The sequence below is a fragment of the Aristolochia californica genome, unplaced genomic scaffold, assembly GCF_029961685.1.
Source record: "Aristolochia californica isolate CCGP_79_NKW_82.1479 unplaced genomic scaffold, dmAriCali1.0.hap1 SCAF_14, whole genome shotgun sequence".
Lineage (NCBI taxonomy): Eukaryota > Viridiplantae > Streptophyta > Magnoliopsida > Piperales > Aristolochiaceae > Aristolochia > Aristolochia californica.
The window spans coordinates 14,055,406-14,071,982 of record NW_027181815.1 but is presented as its reverse complement, the minus strand read 5'-3'; the positions used below and the strand labels follow the sequence as shown (position 1 = coordinate 14,071,982).

Here is a 16,577-nt window from a genome sequence, read left to right as displayed (position 1 = left end):
TTGAATCTAGGATTGTCTTTATCCCTCACTATGAAAAGTATATGTTAATTCTATTAATTATGTCTTGTGAAACCATAATGGCTGGAAATGAGCTAAATGTTGCCAATTGAAAGAATTGGTTTTTCAATGGTTGATTATCGGTTTCTTGGAAAAGCACTGGTCACAATTTTTTTGGATACTTCCTTTTACCAGGTAATAACATGTTCTTTTCCTTGGGTGGAGTGTTTCCTCTCAAGGGCGACAATAAGGGCCTGGAAGAATATCTTGTTTCAATTTACCTTTCTAAATTTTGTTTTCTTAAAATTGACTGTACTAATTGCATTAGTATTTATAAACATTCGTTTATTGGTTATGTGGCTCCAAAATTGACTGCATTAGTGACTATCAGCATTTGTTTATTAGATTGGTTTTTACATTTTTGTCTGGTCCTCCTGATTATGGAGCCAGTCAATTAGATACAAGGCGTTATGGTGAGCAATATGCCAGTAAAGGAGAGGATGCAGACTGTGCACTGCTTCCTGAGCAGACACCCTTCTACAAAGAACTGGTAAATTGCCTTATGCCTCTATATACACCCAAGTGCTGAAATGGTTGAGTTTTGTAGAATCTACAGATCTTTGGAAAAATAACCCATGATGACTTTGCACAGGCAGCTGTTGTTGTTCAATCGGGGGTTGTGTGAACATATTTGCTGTTACCAATGAATATACAGACTTAGCTTCATTAAAATTCCTTAGCATCGAGAGTGGCGGCTCACTGTTTCTGTACTCTAATACTGATGACTCTACACTTCCTCAGGACATGTAAGTTGATTGGCTTATATCCATCATTTTGAGAAATCATACTTTTTTTCTTTTTTGTTGTGAATGAACGTGGAATCACTTTTTTTGAATGATTGAAGAATGACATTTTTTTTGAAACGATGTAGAATGACATTAACTGTTCATCTGCATTGAAGAGTAAAATTCACTCTTAATTACTCAAAAAATATTTTTTTAATAGGGATCATTTTTTTTAAAATCAATTTTGGTGAGACGATTTGGCCTGCTCATTCATTCATGGGGTGCCATACTGTGTAAAGATCATGCTTGTAATGTTAGAGCTTAGGTGTTGCATGGGTTCAGTTATGCAGTGGAAAGTTGAATTTAATTACCTGTGTCGGCCTAGTTCCGTCCTTGGGATAACCCACACTAGTCATCCTCCCTTGCATACAAATAGTTGGCACACAATAAACCTTTTCTCATATACACAAATCTGTCTACATACAAGATATTCGAGCACTCCTTTGAGTCTCCATGTCAATGTCTGATTGATTGGCACTCATCCAGCCCCCCTATATATAGTTGGGGAAATTGCTGGCCACATGCCCCTTCGAATGGTCATGTGCTTCTTGGCGCATGCCTCCTCATGTACAACCGCCCCAGCTAACACCCCATGGCCCATGTGACTAGAAACCGTTTAGCAACCATTATAAGCCAAATTTTGATGGTAGCACCTTTGGGAACAGGGGTTTGGATGGTTTTGGCGGGGTGATTTTTTATTCGGGCGGCACTGCCATACTCTCTTACTGTGGCCCTCTTGGAATTGCTGACTCGACCATTGCTGAGCTCTCTGGTCTCCTTCACGGCTTGTGTATTTTTAAGGATCGCTTTAGTGGTCTCCTTATCATGGAGGGAGACTCCAAGGTCGTCATCGGATGGTGCTCCACCTCATCCTTCCCCCTGTGGCGTCACTGGCAGATTTTTCTTGATATTTTGGATATTGTATCCACCATTTCTTGTACTTTGTCTCATATACTTAGATCAGCCATTTCGGTTGTTGATTTGTGTGCCTAGGTCCCCCCTTCAATCTCTTATTGTTAGGGAAGGTCTCCCTTGATGTATCTTCCCTTTCTTTGAAATAAGTTTATCATCATTAAAAAAAAAAGTTGGCTGCCACTAATCTGACTTGCCTCCATGCCTTGGTGTTCAGGCACTAGTCCGTATGTGCCCAGCCTATACGTGCAGTGCCTAGGGGTGGCATCGAGTCGAGTCGAGCCGAGTTTGAATCTGCATATGTTCAAGCTAGGCTTGATTTAAATACTTCGAACTCAAGCTAGAGCAGAGCCCAGCCTTAATCTGAAAATTGGAATTGAGTTTGAGCAGGGTTCAAGCTCCAACCTACATTTAAAACTTTGCATAAAATATAAGTCAAATAAACTGTGCATAAAATTATGCATAAATTTTACTTAAAATTGGGCATGACCTTTGTACATAAACTCTGCACAAAATTGTCTATAAACTCTGCATAAAATTGTTTATAAACACTGCATAATATTATGCCAATGTGACTTATATAAAAACATGACCTATATACAAAATGTGACTTTTATATACATTTCCCACTCTCTTGAGCCTAGCCAAACTCGAACCTGTATATGTTTGAGCTTTGCTTGATTTGAATACTTTGAACTTGAGTTCGAGCTCAAGCCTAGCTTTGAGACTAAAATTGGAATCGAGCTCAAGCCCAAGAATTTTAACCAAATTTGAGCTCAAGCTCGAGTCGGGTTTGAACTTTAACCTACATTTAAAACTTTACATAAAATACATATTTAATATTAAGTTCAAAGAATCCTAAAAGTATGGAAAAAAAATAGAGATAATCTTGCATATCAGAGTTATTAAGAAACGAAATATGACTAGATCTATAACTCATAAAGGATCTCAAAATAATATGTATTGCATAAATTCTGTACTACATTGCATGGAGAGAATAAGGATGAAGGAGATCAAATTTGAGAAATGAGCTTACTTGTGGCTGACACATATTCCGTGACTTTCGTCTGCAATGCCTAAATGCAGTTGTGCGATAAAGAGATTAAAAGCGCTGAAGATGGAACATGGCGGAAATAGGATGAGGAAGGACTGAAATACGAAACTTCCCTAAAAATTTGAGCATGCATATTACTTGTGATTGGTAATATGCATGCTCTCTTTTCTTTACTTTTCCATTTTCCTTGTGCATCCAAATAAGAGAAACCACATTTTTCTTTTTTTTTCTCTCTTATTTTTCATGGGCATCCAAACAAGAGAATCGATCTTTTAGTCCCATTCCTCTTCTTGGGAAAATCTTCCTCAACGTCCGTCATTTCTGAATAATTGGTGCGCCCAACACTGTCAATAATATCATATGGTTTGACATTGTGCACAGCCCCTTTAGGGAAAAACCTCACGGAAGGGAGCCAGTCCTGGTTATGAAAAAGCTGAGTCTCATCCCGCTCCGACCACATATCGTAACCTCCAGAAAACTGAGACTTGTTAGCCAAAGCCTTCAATTGCTCGTCTGCTTTGATGGAAAAGAGAGTTGGGGCTCGCTCAGCAACCTCCCACGGTCGCTCAAGCTCAGAAACTGCGGCTCTAAGTTCCGCCCTCTGCCTCATTTCGTAAATCTGGCACTCACGGCAAAGACGGGCCTTTAGGAGCTGTTTGGCTTTTTTGGCCTGCATCCGCTTCCACTGCCATTTCGAGACTCCGCCGAGGTAGGTACAAGGCCCCCCACCCAGTTTTTCACGAGGTCAGATGAGCCTAAACTCACTTAGGCTAGCAGAAGTCCAACTCCTGTGATGGCCTACCTTCAATTCGTCAAAGGTAGTACAACCTCTCACCCCTTAGATCAACGTTGCAAACTCCTTCCTCTCAAATGAAGCACGAGGAATGAAAAGATAGAAAGACAATGGAATGGGAACACAAAGTAACCTTGTATTAATACTAGAGAAGATTACAAGGAGTGGTCGTCCAAGGTGAAAGGCCAACACTCTACAAAAACTCTCCCTCTCGTCTATGCTGAATGAATCTACAAGGGTTGAATGCCTTGGTATTTATAGGCTTCAACCCCTCCCTTCTCTCATGCTTCCGTCCAATGAGAGCAGAGATCGTCCCTTATCAAATCTCCTTGATTTGATCTTCCATTCAAATCCCTTGATTTTCTCCTTTTTATTAAAATTCGTTTTACCATTGTTATTTTCTTTAGACACTTTGTTAGCCAAATCATTCTTTCTCTCATATTCGGTTAACTTTTTAGCAGTAGATAAAGCCGAAGCTAATGGACATAAGCCAACAAGAAAGGAAAAGAGTCGATCTTCATCTGACATATAGGAGATACAAAGCATAAGGGAAGTGAAGGATTGTACATACTCTCTAATGGTGCCTTTCTGCGTCAATGCACGAAGTTCCTTCCTTGCTTGGTACTCGACATCTTCCGAAAAGAACTGCCTGCGCAGCTCCCTCTTGAAATCGACCCAAGTGTGGATGGGGTCCTCTCCCTCTTGCTCATCTCCCATGCGTCTTCTCCACCAGAGAATAGCATCATCAGATAAGAACATAGCAGCAATACTAACCTTAGCGCTCTCGTCCAACAGCTTGCTTGTATGAAAATACTGCTCCACTTGCCATAGAAAATTATCTATGACTTGTTGCATCTCTCTTTCCAGTGAAAGACTGGCTCACGCACCTTGGAAGGGATCGACCAGTCACACACAACCTCCACCTTCTTGCTGTCCATCCATATCCGTCATCCCCCTATCCAATGTCCAAGAAAGGACACCTCTTGCAACCCAAAGGAGCACTTCTCCTCCTTGACAAACAGCTGATTATTTCTCAACGTTTCGAACACCTTTCGAAGGTGTTTCTTGTGCTCGTCCATACTCTTGTTGTACACCACGATGTCATCCAAATAAACAACGACAAACTTGTCCAAGTATTCAGAAAATACCTCGCTCATGAGACTGCAAAATGTTGCAGGTGCATTGGTTAGGCCAAAGGGCATAACCATGAATTTGTAAGCCCCATATCTGGTTACACAAGTAGTCTTCCCCTCGTCTCCTACAGCAATCCTGACTTGGTAATAACCACTTCGAAAATTCAATTTGGAGAAAACTTGCGGCTCTTTCAACTGATCATAGAGATCTGCAATAAGAAGAATAGGGTACTTATTCTTTATAGTTACCTTGTTGAGCGCCCTAAAATCGATGCACCGTCTCATACTTCTATCCTTCTTAGTCTGAAACAGTATAGGGGCCCCATAAGGTGCTTTGCTTGGCCTTATGAACCCAGCGTCCAACAGCTCATTGAGTTGTCTTCGCAGTTCATCCAGCTCTTTGGGCGCCATTCGGTATGGTGCTTGTGCTGGCTTTCTTGCTCCGGGCTCAAGCTCTATGTGATGGTCCACCCCTCTCCTAGGTGGTAACCTCGTTGGAAGTTATTCAAGCATGACATCTCTATATTCATGCAGTACGGCTTGTATCTCTTTAGGGGTAGGCATGACCTCTACCTGCTCTATAGCACTAATAAAAGCAATGTAAGTAGAGCGGCCCTGCTTAAGACCTTTCTTAAGCTGGAGGGCTGATAGCTTTAAGTCTTGTTTTGTTATATCTTTGTTGTCAAGTTCAGAAATAGTACAAGGACTTTGCTCGTCCATAATCCCACTACCCCAACATGCGGCATTACAAATGCCTTACAAACAGTGAAAAAATCCATTCCCAAAATCACTTTGAAATCATCCATGACAACAATAGTAAAATTTAGAAATCCAACCCACTTGCCTATCTCCACCGGGACGTTCTTGGCAATGCCTTGGACTTCACGTGCATCAGAATTTACAGCTTTCATTTTGCTCCCATCTTTCTCTCCTCGTATATTTAGGCGCCTAGCCTCCTCCGAAAGGAAGTTGTGGGTGGCGCTAGTGTCCACCACTGCTCTAAAAGTATGTCCAGCAAGTGTTAGAGAGATAAAAAGAAGTTCTCTTAAGGGTCTTACCAGAAGTGGAGCAGCCTTCTCCTCCTTTGAACGGACAACAGCATGGAGAAGTGTTAAGGAGCGCAACCTAGGCTCAATCCCTCCATTGTTCACCTTAGTTTGAGCAGCATTGAGGAACCTCTTTCTAAGACAATCCCTCGCATATGAAAAAATGGACCCTATTCCTCTTATTGCAGATCTCTTTGATCAGTTGAAAGAGGCGCAAGTTTTCTCCAAATTGGGTTTTCGAAGTGGTTATTACCAAGGCCGGATTGCTGAAGGAGACGAGGGGAAGACTACTTGTGTAACCAGATATGGGGCTTACGATTTCGTGGTTATGCCCTTTGGCCTAACCAATGCACCTGCAACATTTTTCACTCTCATGAGAGAGGTATTTTCCGAATACGTGGACAAGTTTGTCGTTGTTTATTTGGATAACATTGTGGTGTACAACAAGAGTATGGACGAGCACAAGAAACACCTTCGAAACGTTGAGAAATAATTAGTTGTATGTCAAGGAGAAGAAGTGCTCCTTTGGGTTGCAAGAGGTGTCCTTTCATGGACATTGGATAGGGGGTGGGGGACAGATATGGATGGACAGCAAGAAGGTGGAGGTTTTGCGTGACTGGTCGATCCCTTCCAAGGTGATTGAGCTTAGGACTTCCATGGTCTTGCAAATTATTATAGGATTCCACAAAGCAATTTGGGCTTGTACTAGTGGAATTTACCCAATGTGCATAACAAAACTTTGGTGTTCATTTTTAATGCGTGAAAATAATTTTCTTCACTCATATTTATTATAGTTTTCAAATTCTTTTGCATGCATAAACTCTAAAATTTTTATTTTGTTGTGATCTATATTTTCCTTTTCTTTTTGTTTACGAGAAAACTAGGAGAGTGAAAAACTCAAGTTTGAAAAAAAAATTGAACATCCAAAAATGGAAATGTAGAAATGTAGACAGCGACAATTCCAAAAAGTATCTATGATTTTTTAGATCCGCTTTTTTTAAAATAGGCAAAAAATGGGTTGTTTGGCTCTGGTAAATATCCCACCGCACGTTAACTTGAGAATTTAATTTTTCTACTCCTAGAAATTTTTCAATCATTAGGTCATTTGCATCTTCAACATGTTTCTGGCATGCATATCCACCACATTAAAAATATGTTAGGATTAATTACAAATCTTTTTCTTATAAAATTCCAGCAAGCTATTTGGGACTGTACTTGTGGAATTTCCCCAACGTGGATAACAAAACTTTGGTGTTCATTTTTCAGTGCATGAAAATAATTTTCTTCACTCTCATTTGTTATAGTTTTCAAATTCTTTAGCATACATAAACTCTAAAAATTTCATTTTGTTGTGATCTTTATTTGCCTTATCTTTTTGTTTATGAGAAAACAAGGAACGTGAATAACTCAAGTTTGAAAAAAAAATTGAACATCCGAAAATAGAAATGCTCAAATGCTGAGAGCGATAATCCCAAAAAGTATCTGGGATTTTTTAGGTCAGACTTTTATAAAATAGGATAAAAGTGGATTTTTTGGCTCTAGTAAATATCCCCCAATACGTTAAATTGAGAATTTAATTTTTTCAACTCCTTGAAATTTTTGGATCATTAGGTCATTTGCATCTTCAACATGTTTCTGGCATGCATATCCACCACATTTAAACATGTTAGGATCAATTAGAAATATCTTTGTTATAAAATTCCACCAAGCAATTTGAGGTTGTATTAGTGGAATTTCCCTAATGTGGATAACAAAACTTTGGTATTCATTTTTAGTGTGTGAAAATAATTTTCATCACTCAGATTTATTTTAGTTTTCAAATTCTTTTGCATGCATAAACTCTAAAATTTCAATTTTGTTGTGATCTATATTTGCCTTTTCTTTTTGTTTACAAGAAAACTGGGAGAGTGAAAAACTCTAGTTTGAAAAAAAATATTGAACATCCAAAAATGGAAATGCACAAATGCTGAGAGCGATAATTCCAAAAAGTATCTATGATTTTTTAGGTTCGCTTTTTGTAAAATAGGCAAAAAGTGGGTTGTTTGGCTTCGGTAAATTTCCCACCGCACGTTAACTTGAGAATTTAATTTTTTCTACTCCTTGAAATTTTTGGATCATTAGGTCATTTGCATATTCAACATGTTTCTGGCATGTAAATCCACCACATTCAAAACATGTTAGTATCAATTAGAAATCTCTTTTTAATAAAATTCCACCAAACAATTTGGGGTTGTACTAGTGGAATTTCCCAAACGATGATAACAAAACTTTGGTGTTCATTTTTAGTACGTGAAAATAATTTTCTTCACTCACGTTTTTTTATTGTTTTCAAATTCTTTTGCATGCATAAACTCTAAAATTTTCATTTTGTTGTGATCTATATTTGCCTTATCTTTTTGTTTACGAGAAAATTGGGAGAGTGAAAAACTCTAGTTTGAAAAAAAATATTGAACATCCAAAAATGGAAATGCACAAATGCTGAGAGCGATAATTCCAAAAAGTATCTATGATTTTTTAGGTTCGCTTTTTGTAAAATAGGCAAAAAGTGGGTTGTTTGGCTCTCTGGTAAATATCCCACCGCACGTTAACTTGAGAATTTAATATTTCTACTGCTAGAAATTTTTTCGATCATTTGGTCATTTGCATCTTTAACATGTTTCTTGCATGCATATCCACCACATTAAAAACCTTTTAGGATGAATTACAAATCTTTTTCTTATAAAATTCCTGCAAGTTATTTGGGGTTGTACTTGTGGAATTTCCCCAGTGTGGATAACAAAACTTTGTTGTTCATTTTCAGTGCGTGAAAATAATTTTCTTCACTCTCATTTGTTATAGTTTTCAAATTATTTTGCATACATAAACTCTAAAAATTTCATTTTGTTGTGATCTTTATTTGCCTTATCTTTTTGTTTACGAGAAAACATGGAAAGTGAAAAACACAAGTTTAAAAAAAAAATTGAACATCCAAAAATGGAAATGCTCAAATGCTGAGAGCGACAATCCAAAAAAGTATCTGGGATTATTTAGGTCCGACTTTTGTAAAATTGGCAAAAAGTGGTTTGTTTGGTTCTAGTAAATATCCCACAGCACGTTAACTTGAGAATTTAATTTTTTCTACTACTTGAAATTTTTGCATCATTAGGTCATTCGCATCTTCAACATGTTTCTGGCATGCATATTCACAACATTTAAACATGTTAGGATCAATTAAAAATATATTTGTTATAAAATTCCACCAAGCAATTTGGGGTTGTACTAGTGGAATTTCCCCAATGTGGATAACAAAACTTTGGCGTTCATTTTTAGTGTGTTAAAATAATTTTCTTCACTCACATTTATTTTAGTTTTCAAATTATTTTGCATGCATAAACTCTAAAATTTTAATTTTGTTGTGATCTATATTTGCCTTATCTTTTTGTTTACGAGAAAACTGGGTGAGTGAAAAACTCTAGTTTGAAAAACAAAATTAAACATAAAAAAATGGAAATGCACAAATGCAGAGAGCGATAATTCCAAAAAGTATCTGTGATTTTTTTGAAATTTTCTAGTCTTTGAAATTTTTCTAGGTCATTTGCATCTTCAAGATGTTTCTGGCATGTATATCCACCACATTCAAAACATGTTCGGATCAATTAGAAACGTCTTTTTTATAAAATTCCACCAAACAATTTGAGGTTGTACTAGTGGAATTTTCCAAACGATGATAACAAAACTTTGATGTTCATTTTTAGTGCGTGAAAATAATTTTCTTCTCTCATATTTTTTATTGTTTTCAAATTCTTTAGCACGCATAAACTCTAAAATTTTCATTTTTTTGTGATCTATATTTGTCTTATCTTTTTGTTTACGAGAAAACTGGGAGAGTGAAAAACTCAAGTTTAAAAAAAAAAATTGAACATCCAAAAATGGAAATGCACAAATGCTGAGAGCAATCATTCCGAAAAGTATCTATGATTTTTTAGGTCTGATTTTTTTAAAATAGGAAAAAAGCGGGTTGTTTGGCTCTGGTAAATATCCAACCGCACGTTAACTTGAGAATTTAAGTTTTCTACTCCAAGAAATTTTTCGATCATTAGGTCATTTGCATCTTTAACATGTTTTTTGAATGCATATCCACCACATTAAAAACTTGTTAGGATGAATTAGAAATCTTTTTCTTATAAAATTCCACCAAGCTATCTGAGGCTGTACTTGTGGAATTTTTCCAACGTGGATAAAAAAACTTTGGTGTTCATTTTTAGTGCGTGAAAGTAATTTTTTTCACTCTCATTTATTATAATTTTCAAATTATTTTGCATACATATACTCTAAAAATTCCATTTTGTTGTGATCTTTATTTGCCTTATCTTTTTGTTTAAAATAAGATTGGGAAAGTGAAAAACTCAAGTTTGAAAAAAAAATTGAACATCCAAAACTGGAAATGCTCAAATACTGAGAGCGATAATTCCAAAAAGTATCTGTGATTTTTTAGGTCCAATTTTTTTAAAATAGGCCAAAAGTGGGTTGTTTGGCTCTCGTAAATATCCCACCGCACGTGAACTTGAGAATTTAATTTTTTCTACTCCTTGAAATTTTTGGATCATTAGGTCATTTGCATCTTCAACATGTTTCTGGCATGTATATCCACCACATTTAAACATGTTTGGATCAATTAGAAATCTCTTTCTTATAAAATTCCACCAAACAATTTGGGTTGTACTAGTGGAATTTCCCCAACATGGATAACAAAACTTTGGTGTTGATTTTTAGTGCGTGAAAATAATTTTCTTCACTCACATTTATTATAGTTTTCAAATTCTTTTGCATACAAAAAGTCTAAAATTTTAAATTTGTTGTGATCTATATTTGCCTTATCTTTTTGTTTACGAGAAAACTAGGAGAGAGAAAAACTCAAGTTTGAAAAAAAAATTGAACATCCAAAATGGAAATGCACAAATGCTAAGAAAGATAATTCCAAAAAGTATCTGTGATTTTTTTGGTCCGCTTTTTGTAAAATAGGCAAAAAGTGGGTTGTTTGGCTTTGGTAAATATCCCACCGCACGTTAACTTGAGAATTTCATTTTTTCTACTCCATGAAATTTTTGGATCATTAGGTCATTTGCATCTTCAACATGTATCTGACATGCATATCCACCACATTTAAAACATGTTAGGATCAATTTGAGATCACTTTCTTATAAAATTCCACCAAGATATCTGGGGTTGTACTAGTGGAATTTCCCCAACATGGATAACAAAACTTTGGTGTATATTTTTAGTGCGTGAAAATAATTTTCTTCACTCACATTTATTGTAGTTTTCAAATTCTTTTGCTTGCTTAAACTCTAAAATTTTCATTTTGCTGTGATCTATATTTGCCTTATCTTTTTGTTTACGAGAAAACTGGGAGAGTGAAAAACTCAAGTTTGAAAAAAAAAATTGAACATCCAAAAATGGAAATGCACCAATGCTGAGAGCGATAATTCCAAAAAGTATCTATGATTTTTTAGGTCCACTTTTTGTAAAATAGATAAAAGATGGTTGTTTAGCTCTGGTAAATATCCCACCGCTCGTTAACTTGAGAATTTAATTTCTCTACTCCGAGAAATTTTTGGATCATTAGGTCATTTGCCTCTTCAACATGTTTCTGGCATGCATATTCACCACATTTAAACATGTTAGGATCAATTAGAAATCTCTTTCTTATAAAATTCCACCAACCAATTTGGGGTTGTACTAGTAGAAATTCCCCAACGTGGATAACAAAACTTTGGTGTTCATTTTTTAGTGTGAGAAAATAATTTTCTTCACTCACACCTTTTATTGTTTTCAATTTTTTTTGCTTACATAAGCTCTTAAATTTTCATTTTGTTGTGAACTATATTTTCCTTATCTTTTTGTTTACGAGAAAACTGGGATAGTGAAAAACTCAAGTTTGAAAAAAAAAATTGAACATCCAAGAATGGAAATGCACAAATGCTGAGAGCGATAACTCCGAAAAGTATCTATGATTTTTTAGGTCCGCTTTTTGTAAAATAGGCAAAAAGCGGGATGTTTGGCTCTGGTTAATATCCCACCAGACGTTAACTTGAGAATTTAATTTTTCCACTCCTAGAAATTTTTCGATCATTAGGTCATTTGCATCGTCAACATGTTTCTGGCATGCATATCCACCACATTAAAAACATGTTAGGATGAATTAGAAATCTTTTTCTTATAAAATTCCTCCAAGCTATCTGGGCTATACTTGTGGAATTTCCCAAACGTGCATAACATAACATTGGTGTTCATTTTTAGTGCGTGAAAATAATTTTCTTCACTCTCATTTATTATAGTTTTCTAATTCTTCTGCATACATCAACTCTAAAAATTTCATATAGTTGTGATCTTTATTTGCCTTATCTTTTTGTTTACGAGAAAACTGGGAAAGTGAAAAACTCAAGTTTGAAAAAAAAAATTGAACATCCAAAAATGGAAATGCTCAAATGCTGAGAACGATAATTCCAAAAAGTATATGTGATTTTTTAGGTCCGATTTTTGTAAAATAGGCAAAAAGTGGGTTGTTTGCCTCGTGTAAATATCCCACCTCACGTTAACTTGCGAATTTACTTCTTTCTACTCAAAATTTTTGGATCATTAGGTCATTTGCATCTTCAACATGTTTCTGGCATGCATATCCACCACATTTAAACATTTTAGGAGCTATTAGAAATCTCTTTCTTATAAAATTCCACTAAGCAATTTGGAGTTGTACTAGTGGAATTTTTCCAACGTGGATAACAAAACTTTGGTGTTCATTTTTAGTGCGTGAAAATGATTTTCTTCACTCACATTTATTATAGTTTTCAAAGTCTTTTGCATACATAAGCTCTAAACTTTTCATTTTGTTGTGATCAATATTTGCCTTATCTTTTTGTTTACGAGAAAACTGGGAGAGTGAAAAACTCAAGTTTGAGAGAGAAAATTGAACATCCAAAATGGAAATGCACAAATGCTAAGAGAGATAATTCGAAAAAGTATCTGTGATTTTTTAGGTCCGCTTTTTGTAAAATAGGCATAAAGAGGTTTGTTTGGCTCTGGTAAATATCCCGCCGCACGTTAACTTGGGAATTTAATTTTTTCTACTCCATGAAATTTTTGGATCATTAGGTTATTTGCATCTTCGACATGTTTCTAGCATGCATATCCACCACATTTAAAACATGCTAGGGTCAATTTGAGATCACTTTCTTATTAAATTCCACCAAGCTATCTGGGGTTATACTAGTGGAATTTCCCCAACATGGATAACAAAACTTTGGTGTTTATTTTTAATGTGTGAAAATAATTTTCTTCACTCACATTTATAATAGTTTTCAAATTCTTTTGGATACATAAACTCTTAAAATTTCATTTTGTTGTGATCTATATTTGCCTTATCTTTTTTTTTACGAGAAAACAGGGAGAGTGAAAACCTCATGTTTGAAAAAAAAAGTTGAACATCCAAAATGGAAAAGTACAAATGCAGAGAGAGATAATTCCAAAGAGTAGCTGTGATTTTTTCGGTTCAATTTTTGAAAAATAAGGAAAAACAAGGTTGTTGGCTCTGGTAAATTTCCCACAGCACGTTAACTTGAGAATTAAATTTTTTCTACTCCTTGAAATTTTTGGATCATTAGGTCATTTCCATCTTCAACATGTTTCTGGCATGCATATCCACCACATTAAAAACATGTTAGGATGAATTAGAAATCTTTTTCTTATAAAATTCCACCAACCTATATGGGGCTGTACTTGTGGAATTTCCCCAACGTGGATAACAAAACTTTGGTGTTCATTTTTAGTGCGTGAAAGTAATTTTCTTCACTCTCATTTATTATAGTTTTCAAATTCTTTGGCATACTTAAGCTCTATATTTTTAATTTTGTTGTGATCTATATTTGCCTTATCTTTTTGTTAACGAGAAAACTGGGAGAGTGAAAAACTCAAGTTTGAAAAAAAAGATAGAACTTCCAAAAATGGAAATGCACAAATGCTGAGAGCGATAATTCCAAAAAGTATCTATGATTTTTTAGGTCCGCTTTTTATAAAATAGGCAAAAAGCGAGTTGTTTGGCTCTGGTAAATATCCCACCGCACGTTAACATGAGAATTTAATTTTTCTACTCCTAGAAATTTTTTGATCATTAGGTCCTTTGCATCTTGAACATGTTTATGGCATGCATATCCACCACATTAAAACTTGTTAGGACGAATTAGAAATCTTTTTTCTTAGAAAATTCCACCAAGCTATCTGGGGTTGTACTTGTGGAATTTCGCCACCGTGGATAACAAAACTTTGGTGTTCATTTTTAGTGCGTGAAAATAATTTTCTTCACTCTCATTTATTATAGTTTTCAAATTCTTTTGCATATATAAACTCTAAAAATTTCATTTTGTTGTGAACTTTATTTGCCTTTTCTTTTTGTTTACGAGAAAAATATGAAAATGAAAAACTCAAGTATGAAAAAAGAATTGAACATCCAAAAATGGAAATGCTCAAATGCTGAGAGCGATAATTCTAAAAAGTACCTGTGATTTTTGAGGTCTGATTTTTGTAAAATCGGCAAAAAGTGGGTTGTTTGGCTCTGGTAAATATGCCACCGCACGTTAACTTGAGAATTTAATTTTTTCTACTCATTGAAATTTTTGGATCATTAAGTCATTTGCATCTTCAACATGTTTCTGACATGCATATCCACCACATTTAAACATGTTAGGATCAATTAGAAATCCCTTTCTTATAAAATTCCACCAAGCAATTTGGGGTTGTAGTAGTGGAATTTCCCCAACGTGGATAACAAAACTTTGGTGTTCATTTTTAGTGCGTGAAAATAATTTTCTTCACTCACATTTATTATAGTTTTCAAATTCTTTTGCATACATAAGCTCTAAATTTTTAATTTTGTTGTGATCTACATTTTCCTTATCTTTTTGTATACGAGAAAACTGGGAGAGTGAAAAACTCAAGTTTGAAAAAGAAAATTGAACACCCAAAATGGAAATGCACAAATGCTAAGAGAGATAATTCAAAAAAGTATCAGTGATTTTTTAGGTCCGCTTTTTCTAAAATAGGAAAAAAGTGGGTTTTTTGGCCCTAGTAACTATCCCGCTGCACGTTAACTTGAGAATTTAATTTTTTCTACTCCATGAATTTTTTTTGATCATTAGGTCATTTGCATCTTCAACATATTTCTGGCATGCATATCCACCACATTTAAAACATGTTAGGATCAATTTGAGATCACTTTCTTACAAAATTCCACGAAGCTATCTAGAGTTGTACTAGTGGAATTACCCCAACATGGATAACAAAACATTGGTGTTTATTTTTAGTGCGTGAAAATAATTTTATTCACTCACATTTATTATAATTTTCAAATTATTTTGCGGATATAAACTCTTAAACTTTCTTTTTGTTGTGATCTATATTTGCCCAATCTTTTTGTTTACGAGAAAACAGGGAGAGTGAAAACCTCAAGTTTGAAAAAAAGAGTTGAACATCCAAAATGGAAAAGCACAAATGCAGAGAGAGATAATTCCAAAAAGTATCTATGATTTTTTAGGTTTGCTTTTTGTAAAATAAGGAAAAAGTGGGTTGTTGACTCTGGTAAATTTCCCATAGCACGTTAACTTGAGAATTAAATTTTTTCTACTCCTTGAAATTTTTGGATCATTAGGTCATTTGCATCTTCAACATGTTTCTGGCATGCATATCCACCACATTAAAAACATGTTAGGAGGAATTAGAAATCTTTTTCTTATAAAATTCCACCAACCTATCTGGGGCTATACTTGTGGAATTTCCCCAACGTGGATAACAAAACTTTGGTGTTCATTTTTAGTGCGTGAAAATAATTTTCTTCACTCTCATTTATTATAGTTTTCAAATTCTTTTGCATGCATAAACTCTAAAATTTTCATTTTGTTGTGATCTATATTTGCCTGATCTTTTTGTTTACGAGAAAACTGTGAGAGTGAAAAACTCAAGTTTGAAAAAAAAAATTGAACATCAAAAAATGGAAATTCAAAAATGCTGACAGCGATAATTCCAAAATGTATCTATGATTTTTTAGGTTCGCTTTTTGTAAAATAGGCAAAAAGCAGGTTGTTTGGCTCTCGTAAATATCCCACAGCACGTTAAGTTCAGAATTTAATTTTTCTACTCCTAGAAATTTTTTGATAATTAGGTCATTTGCATCTTCAATAAGTTTCTTGCATCCTTATCCACCACATTAAAAGCATCTTAGGATGAATTAGAAATTTTTTTCTTATAAAATTCCACCAAGCTATCTGGAGCTATACTTGTTCAATTTCCCCAATGTGGATAACAAAACTTTGGTGTTCATTTTTAGTGGGTGAAAATAATTTTATTCACTCTCATTTATTATAGTTTTCAAATTCTTCTGCATACATCAACTCCAAAAATTTCATTTTGTTGTCATCTTTATTTGCCTTATCTTTTTGTTTACAAGAAAACTGGGAAAGTGAAAAAATCAAGTTTGAAGAAAAAATTGAACTTCCAAAAATGGAAATGCTCAAATTCCGCGAGCGATAATTCCAAAAAGTATCTGTGATTGTTTACATCCGATTTTTGTAATATAGGCAAAAAGTGGGTTGTTTGGCTCTGGTAAATATCCCACCGCACGTTAACTTGAGAATTTAATTTTTTTAACTCGTTGAAATTTTTGGATCATTAGGTCATTAGCATCTTATACATGTTTCTGGCATGCATATCCACCACATTTAAACATGTTAGGATCAATTAGAAATCTCTTTCTTATAAAATTCCAAAAGG

The 16,577-nt window shown here is 34.9% G+C and overlaps 1 protein-coding gene across 1 annotated transcript; it reads right to left on the bottom strand.

Annotated features, from left to right (window-relative positions):
* Window positions 1-1,320: 1,320 nt before the first annotated feature.
* LOC137949412 (uncharacterized) lies at window positions 1,321-3,553 on the bottom strand (the record flags this gene model as incomplete). The annotated part of the gene is made up of 3 exons (XM_068795472.1): window positions 1,321-1,447; window positions 2,791-2,921; window positions 3,119-3,553. Coding segments are annotated over 3 exons (693 nt in total), but the record flags the coding sequence as incomplete, so codon positions are not given.
* Window positions 3,554-16,577: the final 13,024 nt, after the last annotated feature.